The 26,722-nt window shown below is 37.5% G+C and overlaps 1 protein-coding gene across 3 annotated transcripts; it reads left to right on the top strand.

The window, feature by feature from the left end:
• Window positions 1-310: 310 nt before the first annotated feature.
• Window positions 311-26,498, top strand: LOC127624593 (endoplasmic reticulum mannosyl-oligosaccharide 1,2-alpha-mannosidase-like). Of its 3 annotated transcripts, none has more exons than XM_052099378.1 (14): window positions 311-623; window positions 2,036-2,159; window positions 7,204-7,312; window positions 8,062-8,252; window positions 8,552-8,688; window positions 10,390-10,499; window positions 10,815-11,006; window positions 11,211-11,359; window positions 16,917-17,105; window positions 17,345-17,535; window positions 19,614-19,734; window positions 20,272-20,466; window positions 22,477-22,608; window positions 22,707-26,498. In XM_052099378.1, the coding sequence occupies exons 2-14, from the start codon at window positions 2,064-2,066 to the stop codon at window positions 22,911-22,913; spliced, it is 2,019 nt and encodes a 672-aa protein (XP_051955338.1). In that variant the 5' UTR covers window positions 311-623; window positions 2,036-2,063; the 3' UTR covers window positions 22,914-26,498. The 3 variants fall into 3 exon arrangements, with proteins under 3 accessions (XP_051955338.1, XP_051955340.1, XP_051955339.1); XM_052099379.1 differs by lacking the exon at window positions 311-623 and adding an exon at window positions 1,753-1,826; XM_052099380.1 differs by lacking the exons at window positions 22,477-22,608; window positions 22,707-26,498 and adding an exon at window positions 22,036-22,188.
• The last annotated feature ends 224 nt before the right edge of the window (window positions 26,499-26,722 follow it).

Genomic DNA, 26,722 nt, shown 5'->3' with positions numbered 1-26,722 from the left:
TAGATAGATAGATAGATAGATAGATAGATAGATAGATAGATAGATAGATAGATAGATAGATGTTACTTCAGTTTTCTTTAAGTCGAAATGATTTGGATATTTTGAGTTTTAATAGTCTGGCTTTGTCTAGAGTAGACAATATGATTAAAGATGAGCTTTAGAGATATGTGGCAAACTATACAATTGTCATGTGTTTATGGATATGGTGAAGTGTGTTAACAGTCCTAAGGTGATGAATGGGTTAACGAAAGAGGGCGGATCCGGCAGTTGTGACGCGTGTGTGTGTGCTGATCACGTGGTACAACACGGATCTGTCACATAAACCTTGCCTTGTGCACAGCTGTTTGGCTATCGACCAGAATTAATGCGGAGTATTTTTGTGTATACAAACTGACAATATTTGGATAGACAGCATAAAGCGTTTTATCGGAGGAGATACAGAGATGATGCTGTGCAGCCTGATAGCCACTCTTGCTTTCTCACCTACACACTAAAGGCTCTGGACTGACATCTCAACATAAATACTGCTCAAATAGTGGATGTGTTGCATTGGCTGTGATCTCCCCCTATTCGTGCTTATAGATCTTCGTCCTGATAAGGATCAGCAAGCTGTACAGATAAAGGTAAAACATATGTGCGTTTGGAGGCCAGTTATTCACTTACCTGAGCAGACATTATGTAGGAAAAATAGTGAATGCAGAATGAATGCATTGTTTACAATTCAAAGGATTTTTACTGTTAGCATGATTGTTGTTGTACACACATTATTACCAAAGCAGCTATACAAATAGCAACAACGAAACCGTAAAAGAAAAATGTTCTATAAATGGCAATAATGATGTCAGTTTACAATTAAGTAAGATTAGAATACTTTTACATTTATGCATTTGGAGACGCATTTATTCTAAGTCAACATTGAATTCATTTTATCCCTGGAAATCGAACCCATGACCTTGGCGTTGCAATCTCCATGCTCTACAGGATAAAATAAACATTCAACAAGACATTGTTTTCTCACTCTCTTGTTCAACCTCACACCCTGTAATTTATATTTAGGAAAATCTACTGTTCAATTAAAGGGATAGTTCAGCCCAAAAATAAAATACAATTATAATTTACTCACCATCATCCCATCCCAGATGTTTATAACATTATTTCCTGCTGAACTCAAATAAAAAAAAAAACAATATCTCATCTCTGTTGGACCATTCATTGCAAGTGAATGTTGACCAGAACTTGGATGCACCATAAAGTGCATAAAGGCAGCCATTGGACTTAAATATTGATCTTTTTCTAACTCACACCTATTATATAGCTTCTGAAGACATGGATTAAACCACTGGAGTCGTATGGATTACTTTTGTGATGCATTTTTGTGCTTTTTGGTGCGTCAAAGTTTGAGACCCATTTATTTGCATTGAATGGACCAATGGAGCTTAGATATACTTCTAAAAATCTTTTTGTTCAGCAGAATAAAAAAAGTACATATCTGGGATGGCATGAGGGTGAGTAAATGATGAGAATGTTTTCATGTTTAAGTGAACTATCGCCTTAACACTCCTACTACTGTCTGCTGCTGCATACATATATGTGTGTCATCTTGACAGGCCAGTGTCTTTAAATCTATTACATCCAATAAGCTCAGGTTGGTATGAAAGTAAATAGAGGGATTAACGCTAATGTTCCTAATCCCCTTTTATATAGCACTTGTTGCCCTGGAACAATGTGCTGAGCAGCTCTGTCCCACGACATTGTTCTCAGATCCGATGGACACCAGTGTACCACTTGGACTCCCAGGCCTGTTTTGCTCCAGACTTAGACTGGTGGTAATTAATATTGTAAACGTAACTGTCTTTTATGCCTTTGGCTGTCTTTAGGGACCTACAAAGAACAACATTGCTGGGACAACAGTGCTTCATATGCCCGTCTAACGTTACTAATGGTGTATTTATGAGATTTGTGGGAAAAATAACTTGAGATCTGTGTATCACTTTCTTACTATGTGTTTTATCCCACTCTCTCCTATATAATACAGGCTTTTTGAGTGGTGGGCAGTATTTAATATGTACCCACCGCAGAGGAAGGACTTTGTCTCTTTGACACTGGGAGACCAGCATAGCTACACCAACGGCAAGCACCGCAGACAGTCCTGCTGGAGGGTTAGTCTTGTGCCATGTATACATTTGGGCAATTTAAATATTGTTATCTATTTCTGTCATCATTTACTCTCCTGCATGTTGTTCCAAACCTATATGAATTTCTTTTTTCCGTGGAAAACAAAAGGAGATCATAGGCAGAATGTAAGCCTCAGTTGCCATTCACTTTCATGGCATCTTGTTTCCATACAACGAAAGAGAATGGTGACTGAGGTTTACATTGTATTCCACAGACGAAAGAGAATCATATGGGTTTTGAACATCATGATGGTAAATGATGACAGAATTTTCATTGTTGGGGGAACCTCTCTAAGATGCCATCTGATCTTATTAACTTGTAACTTGGGATATATATGGAGCATTATGCATATTTTTATTAATTAAATCTTTGATTAACTTTGTTGGAAGGCTGATGGATGATTTATTTTTGTTTGTGTAAATGAGTGCCATTTTCCTGCTGGCTTGCCATCTAGGTATCTGTTTAATATTCTGAGAATGCCATGCAGAAACAGCTGATACCTTTTATTTTTGTATTTAATTGAATTTTGACTTCTCTGGTCTGGATAAAGGTACATAAAGCCACAGTGGCAGATTTCAGTGTTTTTCCTCACATTTAATCTATATTTTTGTATATACAGTTGATGTCAGAAGTTTACATACACTGAGGTTGAAGTCATTAAAACAAATTTTTTAACCACTCCACTGCTTTCATATTAGCAAACTACACTCACCTAAAGGATTATTAGGAACACCTATTCAATTTCTCATTAATGCAATTATCTAATCAACCAATCACATGGCAGTTGCTTCAATGCATTTAGGGGTGTGGTCCTGGTCAAGACAATCTCCTGAACTCCAAACTGAATGTCAGAATGGGAAAGAAAGGTGATTTAAGCAATTTTGAGCGTGGCATGATTGTTGGTGCCAGACGGGCCGGTCTGAGTATTTCACAATCTGCTCAGTTACTGGGATTTTCATGCACAACCATTTCTAGGGTTTACAAAGAATGGTGTGAAAAGGAAAAACATCCAGTATGCGGCAGTCCTGTGGGCTGAAAATGCCTTGTTGATGCTAGAGGTCAGAGGAGAATGGGCCGACTGATTCAAGCTGATAGAAGAGCAACTTTGCCTGAAATAACCACTCGTTACAACCGAGGTATGCAGCAAAGCATTTGTGAAGCCACAACACGTAAAACCTTGAGGCGGATGGGCTACAACAGCAGAAGACCCCACCGGTACCACTCATCTCCACTACAAATAGGAAAAAGAGGCTACAATTTGCAAGAGCTCACCAAAATTGGACAGTTGAAAACTGGAAAAATGTTGCCTGGTCATGATGAGTCTCGATTTCTGTTGAGACATTCAGATGGTAGAGTCAGAATTTGGCGTAAACAGAATGAGAACATGGATCCATCATGCCTTGTTACCACTGTGCAGGCTGGTGGTGGTGGTGGTGTAATGGTGTGGGGATGTTTTCTTGGCACACCTTAGGCCCCTTAGTGCCAATTGGGCATCGTTTAAATGCCACGGCCTACCTGAGCATTGTTTCTGACCATGTCCATCCCTTTATGGCCACCATGTACCCATCCTCTGATGGCTACTTCCAGCAGGATAATGCACCATGTCACAAAGCTCGAATCATTTCAAATTGGTTTCTTGAACATGACAATGAGTTCACTGTACTAAAATGGCCCCCACAGTCACCAGATCTCAACCCAATAGAGCATCTTAGGGATGTAGTGGAACGGGAGCTTCGTGCCCTGGATGTGCATCCCACAAATCTCCATCAACTGTAAGATGCTATCCTGTCAATATGGGCCAACATTTCTAAAGAATGCTTTCAGCACCTTGTTGAATCAATGCCACGTAGAATTAAGGCAGTTCTGAAGGCGAAAGGGGGTCAAACACAGTATTAGTATGGTGTTCCTAATAATCCTTTAGGTGAGTGTATAGTTTTGGCAAGTCATTTAGGACATCTACTTTGTGCATGACACAAGTAATTTTTCCAACAATTGTTTACAGACAGATTTTTTCACTTTTAATTGACTACATCACAATTCCAGTGGGTCAGAAGTTTACATGCACTAAGTTAACTGTGCCTTTTAAGCAGCTTGGAAAATTCTAGAAAATTATGTCAAGCCTTTAGGCAATAAGCCAGTTAGCTTCTGATAGGTTAATTGGAGTCAATTGGAAGTGTACCTGTGGATGTATTTTAAGGCCTACCTTCAAACTCAATGCCTCTTTGCTTGACATCATGGAAAGAAAATACCTCAGAAAAAAGATTGTGGACCTCCACAAGTATGGTTCATTCTTGGGAGCAATTTCCAAATGCCTGAAGGTACCACGTTCATCTGTAAAACTATATTACGCAAGTGTAAACACCATGGGACCACACAGCCATCATTCCACTCAGGAAGGAGACACATTCTGTCTCCTAGAGATGAACATAGTTTGGTGCATAGTTTAACATAGTTTAAATGAATCCCAAAACAACAGCCAAGTCTTGTGAAGATGCTGGAGGAAACAGGTAGACAAGTATCTATATCCACAGTAAAAGGAGTCCTATATCAACATAACCCGAAAGGCTGCTCAGCAAGGAAGAAGCCACTGCTCCAAAACAACCATAAAAAAGACAGACTAAGTTTGCAAGTGCACATCGGGACAAAGATTTACTTTTTGTAGAAATGTCCTCCGGTCTAATGAAACAAAAATGTAACTGTTTGGCCATAATGACCATTGTTGTGTTTGGAGGAAAAAGGGTGAGGATTGCAATCCGAAGAACACCATCCCAACCATGAAGCATGGGGGTGGCAGCATCATGTTGTGGGGGTTCTTTGCTGCAGGAGGGACTGGTGCACTTCACAAAATAGATGGCATTATGAAGAAGGAAAATTATGTGGATGTATTGAAGCAACAAGTCATCAGCCAGGAAGTTAAAGCTATGTCACAAATGGGACTTCCAAATGGACAATGACCATAAGCATACTTCAAGTTGTGGCAAAATGGCTTAAGGACAACAAAGTCAAGGTATTGGAGTGGCGATCACAAAGCCCTGACCACAATCTGAAGCAGAACTGAAAAAGCATGTGCGAGCAAGGAGGCCTACAAACCTGACTCCGTTACACTAGTTCTGTCTGGAGGAATGAGCCAAAAATCTACTTTTTGTGAGAAGCTTGTGGAAGGCTACCCAAAACGATTGATCTAAGTTAAGCAATTTAAGGCAATGCTACCAAATACTAACAAAGTGTATATAAACTTCTGACCCACTGGGAATGTGATGAAAGAACTGACCTAAGACAGGGAATGTTTCTACAATTAAATGTCAGGAATTGTGAAAAACTGAGTTTAAATACACTCACCTAAAGGATTATTAGGAACACCATACTAATACTGTGTTTGACCCCCTTTCGCCTTCAGAACTGCCTTAATTCTATGTGGCATTGATTCAACAAGGTGCTGAAAGCATTCTTTAGAAATGTTGGCCCATATTGATAGGATAGCATCTTGCAGTTGATGGAGATTTGTGGGATGCACATCCAGGGCACGAAGCTCCCGTTCCACCACATCCCAAAGATGCTCTATTGGGTTGAGATCTGGTGACTGTGGGGGCCATTTTAGTACAGTGAACTCATTGTCATGTTCAAGAAACCAATTTGAAATGATTCGAGCTTTGTGACATGGTGCATTATCCTGCTGGAAGTAGCCATCAGAGGATGGGTACATGGTGGCCATAAAGGGATGGACATGGTCAGAAACAATGCTCAGGTAGGCCATGGCATTTAAACGATGCCCAATTGGCACTAAGGGGCCTAAAGTGTGCCAAGAAAACATCCCCCACACCATTACACCACCACCACCAGCCTGCACAGTGGTAACAAGGCATGATGGATCCATGTTCTCATTCTGTTTACGCCAAATTCTGACTCTACCATCTGAGTGTCTCGACAGAAATCGAGACTCATCAGACCAGGCAACATTTTTTCAGTCTTCAACTGTCCAATTTTGGTGAGCTCTTGCAAATTGTAGCCTCTTTTTCCTATTTGTAGTGGAGATGAGTGGTACCCGGTGGGGTCTTCTGCTGTTGTAGCCCATCCGCCTCAAGGTTGTGCGTGTTGTGGCTTCACAAATGCTTTGCTGCATACCTCGGTTGTAACGAGTGGTTATTTCAGGCAAAGTTGCTCTTCTATCAGCTTAAATCAGTCGGCCCATTCTCTTCTGACCTCTAGCATCAACAAGGCATTTTCGCCCACAGGACTGCCGCATACTGGATGTTTTTCCCTTTTCACACCATTCTTTGTAAACCCTAGAAATGGTTGTGCGTGAAAATCGTTCGAAAATTCGATTGTGAAATACTCAGACCGGTCCGTCTGGCACCAACAACCATGCCACGCTCAAAATTGCTTAAATCACCTTTCTTTCCCATTCTGACATTCAGTTTGGAGTTCAGGAGATTGTCTTGACCAGGACCACACCCCTAAATGCATTGAAGCAACTGCCATGTGATTGGTTGATTAGATAATTGCATTAATGATAAATTGAACTAATAATATCTCCTAATAATCCTTTAGGTGAGTGTATATTTGGCTAAGGTGTATGTAAACGTCTGACTTCAACTGTAGGTAGCGGAGCACATAATGTTTCCATGGCCCTTTTTCTATATTAACAAGAATTTGGGTTAGAAATTATTAAATCTTAGGAAAGTGTAAATCTTAGGTCATATATCTGGTTTTGGTTCTTTTAACTTATTATTTATTTATTTATTACCATTTTTAGTCACCTCTTTGCCTTCACTAGTTTATTTTAAATGGTCCTTACAAATATGTGACTAATTATTTTTTTAAAGTACAAATAATTAGTATTTCAATTAATATGATGTCATTAACTTTGTGTGCATAATAATCATAGAAAAACTGACAAATTTCTGTTTAAAATAGTATTAAAAGATGAAGTATAGCATGTCGTACCGCATGACAAATTTTTTGGGGGTTGGGGGTCAAACATAAAACTGCAGCAATTTCCTTTGATTCTCTTTCACTTGTTTGTGTCAGAAATGGAAGCAGCTGTCTCGACTTCAGCGCAGTCTCGTTCTTTTCCTGCTGGCCTTCCTCTTCATCTGTGGGATTCTGTCGTACCCCAGTCTTATGGAGCAGTGGAGAGGTACTGCACACAATCCACTTTGTATTTCACAGGAAATGAAAGGTACAGACTGATTCCACATCAGCTGTTACATCAATAGATGACGCGTTGGTACAATATGTTTCTGTTGACCTTAAAAACCTTTTGATCTAAAGACTTATGCTTAAATGCTTGTAATAATTTTTTATAGACAACAAATATAAATTGTGCCTGCATATGATTTTCCTTACAAAACTATTTTACAATTCATAAAATCAGAAATCAGCCACTAAAGGATCCAGTGTACATATGAACCCTTGAAGTTGGTTGAGAGAGTCTACAGAGCTGTAATCTAGGCGACTTTGAAGAAGCTACAATATAAGAGTTTTAATCAAATAAAATAAAAATTGATCACAACATAATGCCCATAATGCCATTTGTTATTTTGATAGTTGATAGATTTGATGTCTTTGCTGTTATTTTAAAAGGTTTCATTTAGATTTTTCTTTAGAATTCAAGTTTTTGAACTAGTTGAAACGATGAACAAACAAACAAACAAAAAAACTTTTTTGCAATTGGACCTTTTACTTTAAATCTTATTGTTACTGAGATATAGCCATTGCACAACTTCCCTGAGTAAAAACTAACCCCGGTCTTCCATTAGTTGCCAGGAAGGTAATTTGATTAAATGCTACACATAAGTTTCCCATCAATTCTACAGATGAGATGTCTTTCTCAAAAATAATGCCCCATTTATTCTAGTCTTTTTAACTTGGCTGTTTGTTTCCCAGGTTTCTCTGATAGATCAGTGAAGGAGTACTGGGTAGATATGGATAACAGAGGTCTCAGGCCCATCCCGCCTGGGCTCGTCCCAAAACTCCCAGTGGTGCCTGTCCCTGAGGTCATCCAGGATATCCCACTGGAAGTACTGCCGGAGCTTCAAAGACCAAGTGTTCCAATCCTCCCCAAACCTCCAGCCATGGTTAGTGACATAATGTTCTTCAGAGAGTTATTTAGGACATTTATGATGCCATATTGGTTACTTTTGTCTCAGTTCAGACATTTGCAAGGGTTGTTACAGACCTTGCTGAAAAACAGGGCCTGCAAATGTGTTAGTCACTTTTAACCCATTCTAATTCACACATTCTCACAAGTCATTCTCGTCATCTGTATCATTGAGCCCTAAAAGCTGGTGACCAACCTGATTGTTAGTTTCATTGATTAATCTTCCTTCTAAGATAAGATTCTTGATCTACTCTTTTCGGTGGTTTGAATCTTCAGAGGAAGCCCCCCAGCAAACGTGGCCCTCCAGCCCTACAGAAGCGAGGGAACGTGACAGACTGGCAGGTGAAAGACAAAGAAGAGCCTGTGGCCAAGAAAGACGAAGAGGAAGGAAAAGAAGCGAAAACAGTTATTAGGTTTGGACATTACATTAGAAAGATCAGGACATTTTTACCTGAGAATTTTAATAATAACAATTGCTTAAAGGCATAGGAAAGACAGATTGAAATATATTAATTTGTTGGCTGAGTATTTGACCTTTTGAGTAAGTTGGGGTATTCAAATTGAGACCGTATTATGAGTTTTATTTCAATTTATTCATTATTAGGTGCCCTCATATTCTATGAGCGCCTAAGGCCTTTACCTACTGCACCAAACAAATGTGATTTCTTCAGATATATCTCACTTTATTTAGACATAAATTTAAAACAAATTCCTTAGAAAGGGAAGAGATGTAATGAAATGCTTGGGAAATCATGGATTAAAAACAAAATTTTTCGGTTCAGAAGTCCCATCAGCCACTTTCCAAATGGTATCCATTTTTTTTTTTTTTAATGACCGTATTCTGCGCTAAGGGGAGAGTGAAATACCAATTGCTGTGTTGCCAGATCTTGCAAGAGAAACAAGCAACCTGGTCTGGAAAAACAAGCCCAAAATAAGCCACTTGCCTCACCAAAAGAGGCAAAAATAAGCAGTTAAATATTTTCCTTTGTGGTGGATTTATCAGCATAGAAAAGCAGATAATTAAAAGTTAAGTATAATTTTATGTACAGATCTGCTTCTCTGTCAAAGCCGGCGGCATCAATTCTGTATTAATGCATCGTATCTAACAATAATTCAGTCAAGACTTTAAAACAACTGAGAAATGTACTTTTTAACTCTAATGATGTTTTCATTGGATTAGCCATGCGTAGACAGATTACATAGTAATTATACATACAGTAGTTTTTAAAAGATCTTCATTCAGAGGGGGCCTGGGTAGATCAGCGAGTATTGCTGCAGACTACCACCCCTGGAGTCACGAGTTCGAATCTAGGGCATGCTGAGTGACTTCAGCCAGGTCTCCTAAGCAACCAAATTGGTCCGGTTGCTAGGTAGGGTAGAGTCACATGGGGTAACCTCCTCGTGGTCGTGATTAGGGCTTCTCGCTCTCAATGGGGCACATGGTAAGTTGTGTGTGGATCGCGGAGAGTAGCATGAGTCTCCACATGCTGTGAGTCTCTGCAGTGTCATGCACAGCGAGCCATGTGATAAAATGCGTGGATTGACTGTTTCAGAAGCGGAGGCAACTGAGACTTGTCCTCAGCCACCCGGATTGAGGGGAGTAACCGTGCCACCATGAGCACCTATTAAGTAGTGGGAATCAGGAATTCCAATTTAGGAGAAAAGAAAAAAAGATCTTGATTCAGATAATGTGACAACCACAATGGGCAATTAGGCAAAGAATGTGTGATGCAGCAGTTTCCTTCAGAATCAAAGCTCAGGTTTCATTTTCTTGGGCAACATGAAGTGGTGTAATTCCACAAATTTACTGTGATAAATCCTTTGGGCTTTTGTTTCATAAAAAAATAATCAGAACCAAATATACCAGTTTTAACTGGTTACCTACATTTAAAAATATGGTTTTCACTCCGGAACAATGGAAAATCACTTTGTTCCGGTTTTCAGTTACGTTCTGCAGAAGTAAAATTTCGTTTTTGGTTTCTGTTCCTTGAACCGTTTTTAGTCCCTGTGGGAAATATCCTATTTCTTACACATGGCATGCCTTTTCTACCTTTGTGTAATCTAGTGCAGTATGTCAGTTGCATCAGATTATTTTTTTTGTCATTGTGCTCTAGCTGGCGTGGGGCGATGATAGAGGAAGAGCAGGGGACAGAGCTTCAGCCCACTGCTCATGGAAAAGAGGCAGAAACACCAGCTGATTCCGAGGGGGCTACCCCAAAACCAGGTATCCGAAACAAGCTGCATGATTTGAGGTATTATTCATACATGTAACACAAATGGTGTGAGCAGTAATAATAGCGATGCTCCCCTAACACCACTAATGATGATAATTTCTAAGTGGAAATATATACTGAATTATACAGTTGTTTACATCAAATTGTCAGGTAATCGTCCCATAGCAGACAGATCAAGAAAACAAAAAGTGGTTTGATTCCTTCAAATGAAGGGCTGCATGGTCTTGTAGCTTTTTGCTAAATAATGACGATCGTAGACATACTGTAGCTACGGTTTTAAAACGTCACTTATTTGTTGTATTCAGTTACAGTTAAAAATGTGGATCGTGTAGAGGCAGTGCGAGAGGCTTTCAGGCATGCGTGGAAAGGCTATAAGGCATTTGCATGGGGTCATGATGAACTGAAGCCCATCTCTAAGACTCATGGAGAGTGGTTCGGCTTGGGTCTCACTCTGATAGACGCACTGGACACTATGTGGATACTGGGCCTGAAGGACGGTGAGTCTCGTAACCACAGCTTCTATCTGCTTATCTGTTTTAAGAGCCCGGTGGATTCTTTTAAAATCTATTCCTCATCCTTTTTTTCTATATTCTTTTTTTTTTTATTGTCAATATGAAAGAAACCATATTGAGTAATAAAGACATGGCATAGTGTTGCCCTCTGTTTATCTCTTGCTGTTTGTCTGATTCTTCCTGTATTAGAGTTTGAAGAAGCAAGAAAATGGGTCGAGACAGAATTATCCTTTTCCAAGAATGTGGATGTAAATCTTTTTGAAAGTACCATCCGTATTTTAGGGGGTCTCTTGAGCACATACAACCTGACTGGTGACACTCTGTTTCTGGACAAAGCTGTAAGTACTTAATTTATTATATATGTTATATATCACATATACATATACATATACACACACACAATCAAAATGATTCAACCCCCCCCCAAGACCGTAAGGATTTACAAAGGTAAGCTTTTTTGATGACCCAGAATTTTACATCTACATCAGTTGAGTGATGATATAACCTAATATTTGTAAATACCAGTATTTTAAAAAATACAGCCATGTAATAATTATTCAACCACTATTGCATGTAGCTGTTTCTTAAATATGTAAGGCTACACAAGTAATTGTTTAAAACAACAACAAAAAACATCACTCTATAATGGCACTTCATTAAGTTTGAAAATTGAATTTTAGCTTTGTAAGCCAAAATGTATTTCTATTCAAAAAATGTAATTGAAAATAAGATGTCTCAGATTATTTCAAGAATTGTCATGGCTAAAAGTACGTTTCAAAGACACTTCAATTTCCAAAAGACAAAGTTGGCAGCACCATTCATATGTTTTTAAAAATGGTACAACAGCAACCTTCTTGGGGTGTGGAAGAAAGCAAAACTTCACCAAGGAAAATGTTGACTGAATATTCAAGAAGTAAATAGGAAAGACCTTTGGAGTCCTGGAAGAAGGTTTTATAGACGTATTACACTAAACTGAAAATGAGTTTTATACCTATGGGTCAGCAGTACGTCTGGAGTAAGATGACAAGAACGACACCATCCCCACAGTCAAGCATGGAGGTGGGTCGGGCCTGTTAACGGGCTGTTTTGCTGCAGTAGGAAACTGCTTTCCTGACTATGTGACTGAAACCATGGATTCTTTCAGGTATCAGGCCATTTTGGCATGAAAAATGTGATGCCTTCAGTGTGTAAATTTAAGCTCATGATCACTGGACTTTCCTCCAAGACAATAACACTAAGGATACATCCAAGTTGTCCAAAATCTGGTTCAGGGATAGTTTGTGGAATGTCATTAAATGGCCCTTTCAGTCCATCATTAAAATCCCATTGCAAACCTTTGTTGGGATTTCAAGAAAGCAGTGGCAGCACAGAAACCAAAGAATGTCAACGAGCTGGAAGATTTTTCTCATGAGAAATGTGTAAAAATTCTAATAGAGAGGTGTCCGAAGCCCGAAACATATATTCATTTTCATGTGGATTTCATGAAGAAATCCTGGTTAGTAAGTCCTGGTGTTCACTACAAAGATATTGAATAAAAGTTGTGTTTTGTAAGGGTTAAAATGACTGTACATTTCTGAAATCCTACTAAATTGAATCAAGATTCTCACATTGAAGAAACAATTTGATTATTAGCAAGAGAAACATAATATCTGCAGATAATTTATCACTTAACTCCCAAGTTGCCGTAAAATGGCAATGGCTGCCAATTTGAAAAGAAGGTCTGTGCTCTGTTAGCCACACCCCCACAACTGTGGCATCACTAGAAAGCCCAGGATGTCCTCTTGACAGTGATGTAGGACTCAAATAGATTGCATAAATTGTGCTTGACTTATAAGTCTCAGACTCATGTCCCCCACAGAGGGCAAAAATTAATTGCTCGGTCTTAGGAGGAAATATGTGTGTGTGTGTGTGTGTGTGTGAATATATACAGTACTGTGAAAAAGTATTTGCCCCCTCCTGATTTCTATTTTTCATACTAAAAACAAGATATAACATAAAGCAAAGAAAACCGGAGTAGACACAAAATGCAGTTTTCAAATATATATATATATTTTTATTGAAGCAAAAAAGTATCCAACACCTATATCACCCATGTGAAAAAGTACTAACTGCCCCCTTAAATCTTAAATAGCTGGTTGTGCCACCTTTAGCAGCAACAACTGTAACGAAACGCTCCCGATAACCAGAGATCAGTCTTTCAAAACACTGGGGTGGAATATTTCAGAACTGCTTTATTTCAGCCACGTTGGAGGGTTTTCAAGCATAGACTGAACATTTAAGGTCCTGCCACAGCATCTCAATCGGGTTCAAGTCAGGACTTTGACTAGGCAACTCCAAAACCTTAATTTAGCTTATTTTGGGCCATTCAGAGGTGGACTTACTCCTATGCTTTGGATCATTGAATTGCTGGATAATCCAGTTGTTCTTGAGCTCCAACTCACGGACTGATGACCGGACGTTCTCCTTTAGGATTTTCAGTTAGAGAGCAGAATTCATGTTTCCCTCAATTATTGCAAGTCGCCCTGGATCTGAAGCAGTAAAATAGGTATGAGGTTATTTTTGTGAAATTCTGTTTGACACACACCAGATGTAACCGGACCCCTGTCTTCCAAACAGTTCCACTTTCGACTCATCAGTCCACAGAACATTCTCCCAAAAGGTTTGAGGATCATCAAGGTGTGTTTTGGCAAGGAGCCTTAATGTTCTTGTGTGTGAGCTGTGGGTTTCGCCTCACCACTCTTCCATGGATTGCATTTCTGGCCAGTGTCTTTCTGAAAGTGGAGTCATGAACCATGACCGTTATTGATGTGAGAGAGGGCTAAAGTTCCTTGGATGTTGTCCTTTGCTTTTTTTGTAACTTCCTGGTTGAGTCATCGCTGTGCTCGTGGAGGAATTTTGGAAGGTCGGCCACTTATTGGAAGGTTTACTACTGTGCCAAGTTTTCTCCATTTGGAGATAATGGCCCTCACTGTGGTTCTTTGGAGTCCCAGAGCTTCCTAGACTGATGTACTTCAATCACCTTTTTCCACATCATTTCTGGAATTTTTTTCAATCTTGGCATAGTGTGCTAATGGGTGAGACCTTTTAGCCAACTTCATGCTGCTGAAAAAGATCCATTTAGGTGTTGATTTGATTGAACAGGGCTGGCAGTAATAAGGCCCGGGTGTGTCTAGTCCAGCTGAACCCCATTATGAATGCAGTTTCATAGATTTGGGGATTTAGTAACTAATAGTTTTGTTGGAATTGGAAAAATGTTTTGCTTCATACATACATGCATTGTTAGGAGGTTTACATTTTAAATACAGATTACAGAATACATGCTGTAAAATGTAATTTATAACATATTTCATTAGATTACACAAGGTCAGTAACGTATTCTAAATACTTTGGATTACTTCTTCAGCACTGGTAGATTTTTTTTCACTTGTTTTGACTATAAAAACTCGGCCAGTACAGTAAGACATAATACACATGTTAAAAATACATTCTCTGAAAAACCTAAATATCTAATACTGTTACTTATATTTTGTATTTTAAATACATGTATCCCTGTTACATGCATTCCATTACTCCCCAACCATATATATATATATATATATATATATATATATATATATATATATATACAGTATATATATATATATATACAGTATATATATATTTATAGTACAGTGCAAAGTTTTAGGCACTTGTGAAAAATGTTGCATAGTGAGAATGTCTTCAAAAATAATGCCATAAATCCATCATTTAACATCATACAATGTCCAGTAAACATAAAAAAAAGCTAAATCAATATTTTATGTGACCACCTTTGCCTTTAAAACAGCCCCAATTCTCCTAGGTACACCTGCATGCAGTTTTTCTTTGTTGTTAGCAGATAGGATTTACCAAGTTTCTTGGATAATTCAGTTCTATCTCTTTAGACTGTCTCAATTGCTTCTGTCTCTTTGTGTAATCCCAGACTGACTCGATGTTCAGAGGACGGCTCTGTGGGGGCAATGCCATCTCTTGCAGAGCACCCTGTCCTTCTATTCTAATCTTTTCTATTTGGAAAAACTAATGGTTGGGAGTCTAAAATGTATTTTTCCTATTGACACTAAAGCTGAAGCTAAGACCATCATAAAACAAATGTTTTTGTGAAACATCTTAAGTGCCTAAAACATTTGCACAGTACTGTGTGCATGTGCTCTGTGTGCGGGGTGTGTGTGTGTGTGTGTGTGTGTGTGTGTGTGTGTGTGTGTGTGTGTGTGTGTGTGTGTGTGTGTGTATACACATACCCACATCTGAGAATAGCATTCTGAGATATATTCTTCTCACCACAATTGCACAGAATTAGTATCCATCTATGCATCTATCCATCTATCCTGGCTTCCAAAAGTTTGGAAAAATGTACAGATTTTGCTTTTTCGGTAGGAAATGTTTTACTTTAATTCACCAAAGTGGCATTCAGCAGATCACAAAGTATAGTCAGGATATTACTGATAAAACATCACTATTATTATTTGAAAAAAGTCAATTTTGATCAAATCTAGACTTAGATAAGCCCCATTTCCAGCAGCCATCACTCCAACACCTTATCCTTGAGTAATTATGATAAATTGCTAATTTAGTTTTAGAAAATCACTTGCCATTATATCAAACACAGCTGAAAGCTATTTGGTTTGTTAAATGTAGCTTAACATTGTCTTTGTTTTTGAGTTGCCACAGTATGCAATAGACTGGCATGTCTTAAAGGCAATATTAGTTAAAACATGGCAAAAAAGAAACCACTTTCTCTAGAAACTCCTCAGTCAATCATTGTTTTGAGGAATGAAGGATATACAATGCTTGAAATTGCCAAAACACTGAAGATTTCACCCAAAGGTGTACACTGCAGTCTTAAAAGACAAAGCACAACTGGCTCTAACAAGGACAGAAAGAGATGTACTAAAACATGAGGTACATCAGAGACTCTAGTTTGAGAAATAGATGCTTCACATGTCCTCAGCTGACAGCTTCATTGAATTCTACCTGCTCAACACCAGTTTCATGTACAACAGTAAAGAGAAGACTCAAGTGTGCAGGCCTTATGGGAAGAATTGCAAAGAAAAAGCCACTTTTGAAACGTTCGAATGGGAAAAGAAACACGGACATTGGACAACAGATAATTGGAAAAGACTGTTGTGGATCTTAACCCCATTGAGCTTTTGTGGGATCAGCTCGACTGTAAGAGAACTGTCAAGACAGCCACAGCTATGTCATGTGCTACAGGAAGCGTGGGGAATGCCAAGGATCTGCAAAGCTGTCATTGCTGCACATGGAGGATATTTTGATGAGAACTCGCTGAAGTAGTTTAAGAAGTTCTGAATAATTTTTTCAAATTGTAATAGTAATTTTTATCCTGAAAATATATTGTGATCAGTTGAATGCCACTTTGGTGAATAAAAGTGCATATTTCTTTCAATAAGAGCAAAATCTGTAAATTATTCAAAATCTTTGCCCACCAGTATATACTGTATATATGCTGTAAATCTTAGACCAGCCTAAGCTAGTTTGCTTGTCTCAGCCTGGTCAAGCTGGTATGTTTGCAGGTTTTAGGGGGGTTTGGGCTGAACTGTTAAACCAGCTGAACACCAGTATGGTCAAGCTGGGAGACCAACTAGACCAGCTTAAATCAGCATGGCCCATCTTAGAGAACAGCAAAGACCAACAAACTAGCTTACATTTGTTTTTAAGATTTTTTTTTCTTCCATGCAGGGTAGTATATCCTCTTGTTTTCTACAAGACCTATGTATTGCCTTTCATTTCTTTCTAGTAAGGGCAAAATATATCTGCAATTTTTAATCATGTCATCAAACTATTTTCAATGACTATTAAAAAATGTATAATCTTATACAGTATGTCTCTGTTCTTTAGAAAGACATTGGCTCCAGATTAATGCCTGCCTTTAAGACCCCATCAAAAATCCCCTTCTCTGACGTGAACATTGGTAAAGGAACGGCTCACCCTCCACGCTGGACCACAGACAGCACTGTCGCAGAAGTGACCAGCATTCAGCTTGAATTCAGAGAGCTCAGCAGACTTACTCATGACCCACAGTACCAGGTAAAATCACCTTGTTTCTTTTCCCATATATTGTAAGCCATTTCCTGTCACCTCTACTGTCAAGAAATTCACAAAAATAAAATCCATACAGTTAAAGTTATTCTATTTGCAAACATCATAATAACACCAAAACAAACAATCAGCTAAGATGTTTAAATTGTAACAGGATCTAAATTGTAGAATATAGCACCTTACCTTGCTATAATCATGAATTCAAACACTTTCTTTCTCATGCTTAGACAGCAGTGGAGGAGGTGACAAGACAGGTACACAAGTTGGAAGGAAAGCATGATGGTCTGGTGCCCATGTTCATCAACACCAACAGTGGGAAGTTCACACGTCGAGGGGCCTTCACGCTGGGGGCCCGTGCCGACAGTTACTATGAGTACCTGCTGAAACAGTGGCTACAGGGTGGCAAGAAAGAGACTGAGTGAGTTACACTAACAAACAACAGATAAAAATGCAGCTTGGGCTGAAGAGTTCATGAATTCGGTGGTTAGACCTGGTGTCAATAGCCCACTGGTGCTTTTAGCTAATGGGTTTCAGGGATTCTCACTGAGCCTAATGGACTGAGGTTATGATGCTGGTCACAGATGGGGTGGTATGATTGATTCACATTTCCATTCGCTGGTAGGGTAAACTGGGCAGGAAATAAACATGAGAGAGCACATTTGAATCAATGCATTAAGATGGTTTAAAGAGGACTGAGCTTGTTCTTCTAAGTCTCGGAGGTCTCTTGAGTGCATCTTAGAATTACATGATTTTATTTTGATGTTTTAAGTAATTTCATAGTATATATTTGGTCATTTCAAGTTATGTCAATTACAGATGCTTAAAATTGAACAACAGCTAAAGGTTCTGTTCACCCCAAAATGAAAAGTTTGTCGTAATTTACTTTTTCTTTTTTCTTTTTTCTTATGCAGAACACATAAGATGTTTAACCGTCTTTTCAGTGCAATGGCAGTGGATAGAGATTCACTTTTAAAGCTTAAATAAAGTCCCAAAATTATCATAAAAGTAGTTTCACCCCCTTCCTAAGATGTGAAGGCCTAATTCATCACCCTTCCCATTATAGCATGACTGCCATCTTCAGATTTGAAGAATCCTTTTCTTACTGAAATCAAATGAGAAGTTTACTGTGTTTTTCAGGCTGTTATTCTGTCTGTCTCTCCTGCTGGTGTGTTGATGATTGAATATGATGGCTCATTATGATTCATTTTAATGCATCTCTTCACACCTGAGTCTGGTTAGCCTCCCGCTGGTGTTACATCACATACGCTTACTCCTCGCTGCTTCTGTTTTGAATAATTCAATAAAAAAGATGTTAGCTGGGGTTCAGTAGACACAGATTGTTAATGAGTTTGATAAATATCTCTGGTCTGGAATATCAGATCACCTCAAGACCTGGTCAGTGATTATGGATGTGGTGTTATTCAGTGAACGGCAAGGTGGTCTGCGGATTTAAACGGCCTCTGTATCCTGCCTGTGTTATTTGTGAGATCTGTCTGTAAGACCTTATAGATGGGGTCAGATCTCAGGGTTGATTTAATACCTTGCAGAGACACGTAAGTGCATATATTATAAATTGAATTTTCTCTTTAATTGAATTTTCCAATTGAGGTGCAGTAGCTTATTTTTGCCTCTTGAGGGCAAAAAAGTTTAATTTAATGTAAGTTTATAATGATGAACAATACTTGCTTACTACTTAAAGAATACTGTGCAGTATACACTGTATGGTGCCCACTAATTAAAAAAAATAAAAAATAGTGTAACAGTAGGCATTGATTCCTCGATAAACTTTTCAAACAGTTGTATTCTTCAGTATTCTCACATGACCTTATAGGTGATGCTTGGGAGTGGCGTCCAGTTTTCAATTTGGAAAAGTGAAATTTATTTGCTCTTATTTTATCGGACTGACAAAAAAAAATAATAAATGTATAATGTTATTACTAATATTTATTTATATATGAATTGTATCATAAAAAAAATATTCAATATATAAAACTATGATAGGAATATTCCGGGTTCAATATTAGCTAAGCTCAATTGACAGCATTTGTGGAATATTTTACTTAACTTTTATTTAACAGAAGAATTAATGTAAGTTCTTTTTATAAACTTATAAGCTTCATATTTTTGCCTTTTTAAACCCTCCAAAAATTGGCCCCATTCACTTTCATTGTAAGTGCCTCACTGTAACCAGATTTGTTTTTATTTTTTTTGTATGTCGAGATTTATTTTTGTGGTAATTAACATAATGCCACAAATGCAAATACAGAATATTCCATCAATAAAAAAAAATAAAGAACTATAATGTAAAAAAAAATATATATATAAAGGGAAATTAGCTGACTGTTCTATGCATACAGAAATTTCACGTACTGTACTTGCATATTATACATACTTTTCACTTAAGTAATATTATGAATTGTATGTTAGCATGGTACTCTGAACATAACCTGTCTGTTTGTTTGCAGGTAAATAACAAATATTTCTGTCTCTTTTCAGGCTGCTCGAGGACTATATTCAGGCTATAGAGGGTGTCAAAAAGAATCTCTTGAGACAAACGTCTCTTAGTAAACTGACCTTCATAGGGGAGCTTTCCAATGGCCGTCTCAGCCCCAAGATGGTGAGAGGTCAAATCCTTCATTTCAGCTGCCAAGTTTCATTCTTAAGCATTTTTAAGTCTTTAGCCTATAATATATTTAATCTATAAACTGCAGCATCTGTTGCTATAATCGACAGTCTTTAATCTAGTGAATTTAATGAAATTGGCTCCCGCACATGGATAGAAATAAGCCATTCTAATAGAATGGAGATCTGATACCTTACCTTTAAAAAGGCAAAACTGCCTTTGAAAAACCTCCTGAAAACGCTTCACAAGACCATTTTGTTTCCAGTGTAGATGTATTTCCTATTTGAGTGGGACATATTGAAGGGTTCATCCCATTTGTTTTTAAATAGCCATTAGGTTTTTCTGTCACGAACAGGCTAGTCGGTTGCAGAGAAAGACTGCTTTAGATCTACAAAAGATTAATTTTGTCAACTTTTAGGAGAACACTATGGCTTCAAAGCTAATAGACATGGACTTAAACTCCATTCCATTACTATTTTGATTTAATATGGTCTTGGCTTATGGTCGTAACATTCTGTCTCCTTCATCAAGGATCATTTAGTGTGTTTTCTGCCTGGCACGCTGGCTCTCGGTGCTCATAACGGTCTGCCTGCTGATCACATGGATCTGGCCCTGCAGTTGATTGAGACTTGTCATCAGATGTATGTGCAGATGGAGACAGGCTTAAGCCCTGAGATCGCTCACTTTAACTTGCAGTACCACAACGGACGAGATATAGATGTAAAGGTAGATTGATGTTGATTTACTTTTGTATTTCCCAAATGAGTGAATTCACACATAGACACTGCACTTTGGATATAACATTATAGTCACATCACGTGCTGGAAAAAAAAACACTACTTGAAATCTGATCTGATTTCTCAGACTAAAACATGCTTTTAATCAGATGTTAAACCACATGGATGTGGTAATAATGCAGAGACTGTGCAGTGAAGGTTTTTATGATATCCCAATTGTAAGAACAAGCATATTTCTGTACTCAGCACTGATGAGAGTGACTTTTAAGATGGTTGTTGCTGTTTGTATTAGCAGCAATTTTTTCTTAAAGGGATAGTTCACTCAAAAATGAAAATTCTCTTAGCATTTACTCCAACTCAGATATGTATGACTTTCTTCTGCTGAACACAAATGAAGATTTTTAGAAGAATATCTCAACTCTGTAGGTCCAAACGATGCAAGTGAACGGTGACCAGAACTCTGAAGGTCCAAAAATCACATAAAGCCAGCATAAAGGTAATCCACAAGACTCCAGTGGTTAAATCCATATCTTCAGAAGAGATATGATTTAGTATGTGTGAGAAACAGATAAATATTTATGTGTTTTTACTTTAAATATCTACTTTCACTTTCACATACTTCTTTTGTTTTTGGCGATTCGCATTCTTCGTGCATATCGCCACCCACTGGGCAGGGAAATGTTATTGTTAGAAAGGACTCCAATATTGATCTGTTTCTCACCCACATCTATCATATCGCTTCAGAACACATGGATTTACCCACTGCAGTTGGATGGATTGCTTTTATGCTACGTATTTGCTTTTTGGAACATTTTCAAATTTCTGGTCACCATTCACTTGCATTGTGTGGGTTTACAGAGCTGAGATATTCTTCTAAAAATCTTCTTTTGTGTTCAGCAGAAGAAAGAATGTCACACACATCTGGGATGGCATGAGGGATAGTAAATGATAAGAGAATTTTCAGTTTTAGGTGAACTAACCCTTTAATATGAAAATGTATGTAATTTCAAGCAGTTTCAGTGTCCTGTTGTATGGCATGCTGTACTATAGGAAACATACAGCCTGATGTTACCTATGGAATATTAGTTTTTACAATACATTTTTAAAAATCATTTAGAATTAACTAGTAAAGACAAAAGTGAAATTAAAGATTTTCGCTTATACAGTACACAGTATATGCATTTAGATGTACATTTTAATCTTAAATCTGTATGTTGAATTAAATAGAAGTTCATCAGAAAAACTTGACAACAAAGTTCTATTTGTTAACATTAGTAATTGTATTATGTATCAATGATCAATATACAGTGTTTTTGTAGCATTTTTAAAGGGGCCATGACATGCCTTTTTTATTTTTATGTTACTTGAGGTCCAATTATAATATTTATTTATTTTTTGCACACACAAACACATAAAAAAAAGATATATTTTTAAATCATGATAATTTTGCACCCTCATCCTGATGCTCTGTCAGAAATGCTTGGTTTTGGTGCTGCTTCTCCTTTAAGATTTTGACAGTAAATGCCTACTGTTATGATTGGCTCTCTGCTCTTCTCAGTCAGGTGCAAATGTCTACCATGGTGTGGCATCACAATAGAGGAAGGTTTCATCAAATGCTCTTTTTACATTGAGGAGGACATTTTGAGTTCTGAAACCGAAGAGGGTATTGTACTATAAAAACATACTATGTTAAAAGATCAAGGAAACTTTTTTTATTCCTCATGTCATGACCCCTTTAAATCTTTGCTAAAGTTAAATAATTTAAAAAGATAAAATTGTTCATTGTTAGTTCATGTTCGTTCATAATGCCTAAAAATATGCTAACATATACATATGTTGAAATTACCATTAACCAAGAATAATTGAGTGCTGGAAAATTATTGTTCATTGTTAATTCATGTTAACTAATGTTAACAAATAAAACTTTTTTAGTAAAGTTTTACCAGTTCATCTTATATGGACATGTTGTACTGTATGTCACCTACCAATGTGCATTTAGCCTGCAGACAGACACAACTTACTAAGGCCCGAGACTGTGGAGAGTCTATTCTACATGTACAGATTCACCAAGGACAGCAAATACAGGGACTGGGGCTGGGACATCCTGCAGAGTTTTAACAAGCACACTAGAGTGAGTGAAAACTAATTAAATCTTTACATGTCATAAAGTCACACATATATCCATCATGTTGTAGAATCTTCTAAAACTTCACTTGGTTCCTCTCTCAGGTCCCCAGTGGGGGCTACACCTCCATAGGTAACGTCCGCGACCCATTGAACCCCGCACCTAGAGATAAGATGGAGAGCTTCTTCCTTGGAGAGACGTTGAAGTATCTCTTCCTCCTGTTCTCTGATGACAGAGAGTTGATCAGTCTGGACAAGTATGTGTTTAACACTGAGGCCCATCCACTCCCTATATGGCCCTCTACATCCTGACGAGAGAGACTGGACTCATAATGGTCTTGATGAAGACCTTAACAAGGAATGATGCTAGTTTGCAAAGAGAGAGACTCCACTGAGGTTTTGTATTAGAAGCTCTGCGGAGTTTATTCTGTTGTGAATAGACGTGGTGAGTTATGAACTGACCTTTAACTGTCCACTGAGATTTTTTAGAAAATGGTGAGACTTTTTTTCTCATCTAGAGGGGTTGCACAAGAACAGATTTGGTGGCGGTGTCACTGACTTTTGGTGGAGAAAAGCTCGGGGTGTCAAGAAATCATGTTCTTTAAAGACAACTTGAATAATCTCAAACAGTTTGTCAATATTCATTTTCCACTTTGTACAAGAATTCACTTATTTATGAACTCACGGGACGACTGCAAAGATACTTTTGCATGTTGGACAAGTTATTCAGATTCTCAAAACACTTGGAGGATGCATCAGTTTTAGAGGTCTTATCTTCCATATATGGGACGGAAACATAAGCGTCACAGCTTCGTATCACAATGCAGATTGCTGAATTCACACATTTCACAGTGAAAAATGCCAAGCATTTTGTAAAATGAAGACTTTTATTTAATTTTACATTTAGCTTTCTGTATGAGTAGATGGATGCTCTTGATTCAAATGCCTTGCTTTTATGTTTGCAAGCTGTTATGAAGGGACACTGTAAATCAATTTCTGTTGCCCTTTTGCAAGAGACAAGATGCATTTGGGACCGGTTTGAGCTCTTCTAGTTCTTCTATGGATGTATTTGTGTTTTTGTGGCTTGTTTGAAGACCTGCGGGATTGTGTATTTTTCTGTTATTTAAGTTAACTTTAGTGAAAGTTCTGAAGACTACCTGAAGCTTTGCTTGAATTGCTGTGTTGTAGATTTGTCATCATCAACAGATTTTGGAGGCTGTTTCACAGCACTGGATGCTCTGACGCTGCATTTAGTTCAAACTGAGATTAAATGTGTATATATGTTCTTGTCCTAATTCAAATTTCACAAATTATTAAAAGCTCAACTAATTGAAAATGTTGCTTGAATGATAAACTTCCAGATGTCATATCAGAGCATAGTGTTGATCTATATCCACACACTGCCATCTGTTGCAAAAATGTAAGACGATTGTAAAAAGGTTTGCAGATTTTGAGTTGTATGACAAATGGTTATTTTTTTGAGTGGTCAGACTTTTTGGTAACATTTTACAGTAAGGTTAAAGGTTAAGATTAACAATGAATAATACTGAACAATACTTTAAGAGCATGTTTTAATCTTAGTTCATGCTTATTTCTACATGTGCTATTACATTTTTAACATTCAAAGTTGTATACATTAACATTAGTTAAAGGAATAGTTCACCCCAAACTGAAAATAATCATCATTTACTCACCCTCATCCCATCCCAGATGTGTATGACTTTCTTTCATCTGCTTGACACAAAAGAAGAATTTTAGTAGAAGTTTTCTGCTCTTTTGGTCCATACAATGCAAGTGAATGGGTGCCAACATTTTTATGCACCAAAAAGACAATAAAAGCATCATAAAAGTATTACATATGACTCCAGTGGTTTAATCCATATTTTCAGAAGTGATATGATTGGTGTGGGTGAGAAAAATATAAATATTTAAGTAATTTTTTTCTTGAAATTCTTCTCTGTGCCCAGTAGGGGGCGATATGCATGAAGCCCGTGAATCACCAAAAATACAAGAAGAATGTACAAGTGATCTGTTTCACACCCACACCTATCATATCGCTTCTGAAGATATTGATGTAACCACTCTAGTCTTATGGATTGTTTTTGCGCTGACTTATATGATTTTTGGAGCTTAAAAATGTTGGCACCCATTCATTTGCATTATATAGACCTACAGAGCTGAGAAATTCTTCTAAAAATCTTCATTTAGAAAGTCATACACATCTGTGATGGCATGAGGGTGAGTAAATGATGAGAGAATTTTCATTTTCGGGTGAACTATCACTTTAATGCACAATGAACTACTAAAATAAACTAATAATGAACAATAGTGTATTTTATAAATTAACATTAACCAGGATTAATAAATACTGTTTAAAAAAAAAAGTATTGTAGTTTGGTTAGTTCATATAATGTACCTAATGCATTTACTAATGTTAACAAAACCTTATTGTAAAGTTTCACCAATGTTTTATTTTCCAATAAGAAAACGGCACTTGGAAACTATTTTCTTGTCAATTGTCTGCCACCTAGACAAGTTGAGTTTATTTGTGCTGTAATTTTTGTGTTGCTCCTATCATTTCAACTGTCTGGCCAAACAACAGTTATCCAAGCATGATATTCGAACCTTCTAAATCTGTCAGACTAGAGCAAAATGATCCTTCAGCTGAAACAATTCATTTTCAGGGTGATTGACATTTGCATTACAATATGTCTGTTCCATGACACAACCCTCTTGCAGCTTTTATTGATATGTTGTAAGAATCTGCATCACTTGTGCCTTTCGATTTACAGGAATCTGGAATGATCAGTGTGGTAATGACATATTTCTGACTGATTGCTTCTCTCGGCACTTTGCTGCAATCAGCAGTTTGTGATTACCGCTTGTGCTCGCTAGCAAGTGTTAAATGAAGGAGCCCAGAGTGGGCACAGATCTTATGAGGGTTTGTGATGGTCAATGTGTGTTACATTTATTAATATCCAAGACAATTGTATTTAAAACATTTTGATAACATAGATGCTACCAAACAGGAGCAGGTCTCTGGGCTTGTTGACATTTGTTAAGTAAAAAAGATGCTGATGATATGTAAATGTAATAAGTTAAGGAATTATTAATAGCAATTGGAATTCATTTGGTTTTGGTTTGATGGGGGATGGGGTGGGGGGCTTTAATTGTGTTGTATTTTATTGTTAGAATATATAGTTGTGCTGGGAAAAAAAGGAAAATGAAGTCACAGGCTTATCACGCTTAAATCCAAATGCTTTTGAGATTTGATATTACCCAATGAGTTACATGCTATGAAAAAGAACAACATCGGCTTGTCAAATGTGTGTGCTGACCTGCCTGCATCCTTTATGGAAGTAGACCAGAAATGTATATTTTACTGTATCTGACTTAAAGGTATAGTTTGCCCCAAAATGAAAGTTGTGTCATCATTTACACACCCTCATGTTGTTCCAAACCAGTATGCTTTTCTGTCTTCTGTGGAACACAAAAATAGATGTTAGGAATGTTAGCCTCGTTCATCATTCACTTTTACTCTCTTTTTTCTTTACATTGAAATTGAATGGTGATTGAGCCTGTCAGTCCATAAAATTCTGCCTTTTGTGTTGCATGTAAGAAATATGGGGTCAATTGTTTTTAAAATTAAATTACAATAAATTATGACAATTTTCATTTTCAGGTGAACTATTGCTTTAAATCCCTCATTCCATCATTGTAAATAGTCTACTGATTAAATCCCATGTCTTGCTGTTGTGGGGTTGCTATAAGCTCTACAGTATGTTTATTTTGTATTTGCACTTTACAGTTACACTTCATATACAGTAGTAACTACTTTTCTGTACATTCTTATTGGTTTAACAGCGTTCACTATGTCACCAAATAAAATAAAGTGGACAAACAGCAGATGAAGTTATTGCAATATATTCTTTTTAATGACTGCAGTATTTCTTTACCCCCCTGGCATATTTCAAATCACAGTAAGCTTCAATACACCGCCTGACACCCAGTAAGATATATAGCCTGGCTATGCACTTGTTATCTCTGATCCCACTCGGAAGCCCATCTCAACCAGGACAGAAACAGCACTGTGAGGATTTCCAATTTCCTCTGTGAAAATA

Source organism: Xyrauchen texanus, chromosome 31, assembly GCF_025860055.1.
Source record: "Xyrauchen texanus isolate HMW12.3.18 chromosome 31, RBS_HiC_50CHRs, whole genome shotgun sequence".
Lineage (NCBI taxonomy): Eukaryota > Metazoa > Chordata > Actinopteri > Cypriniformes > Catostomidae > Xyrauchen > Xyrauchen texanus.
This window is presented reverse-complemented; position numbering and strand designations above follow the sequence as displayed.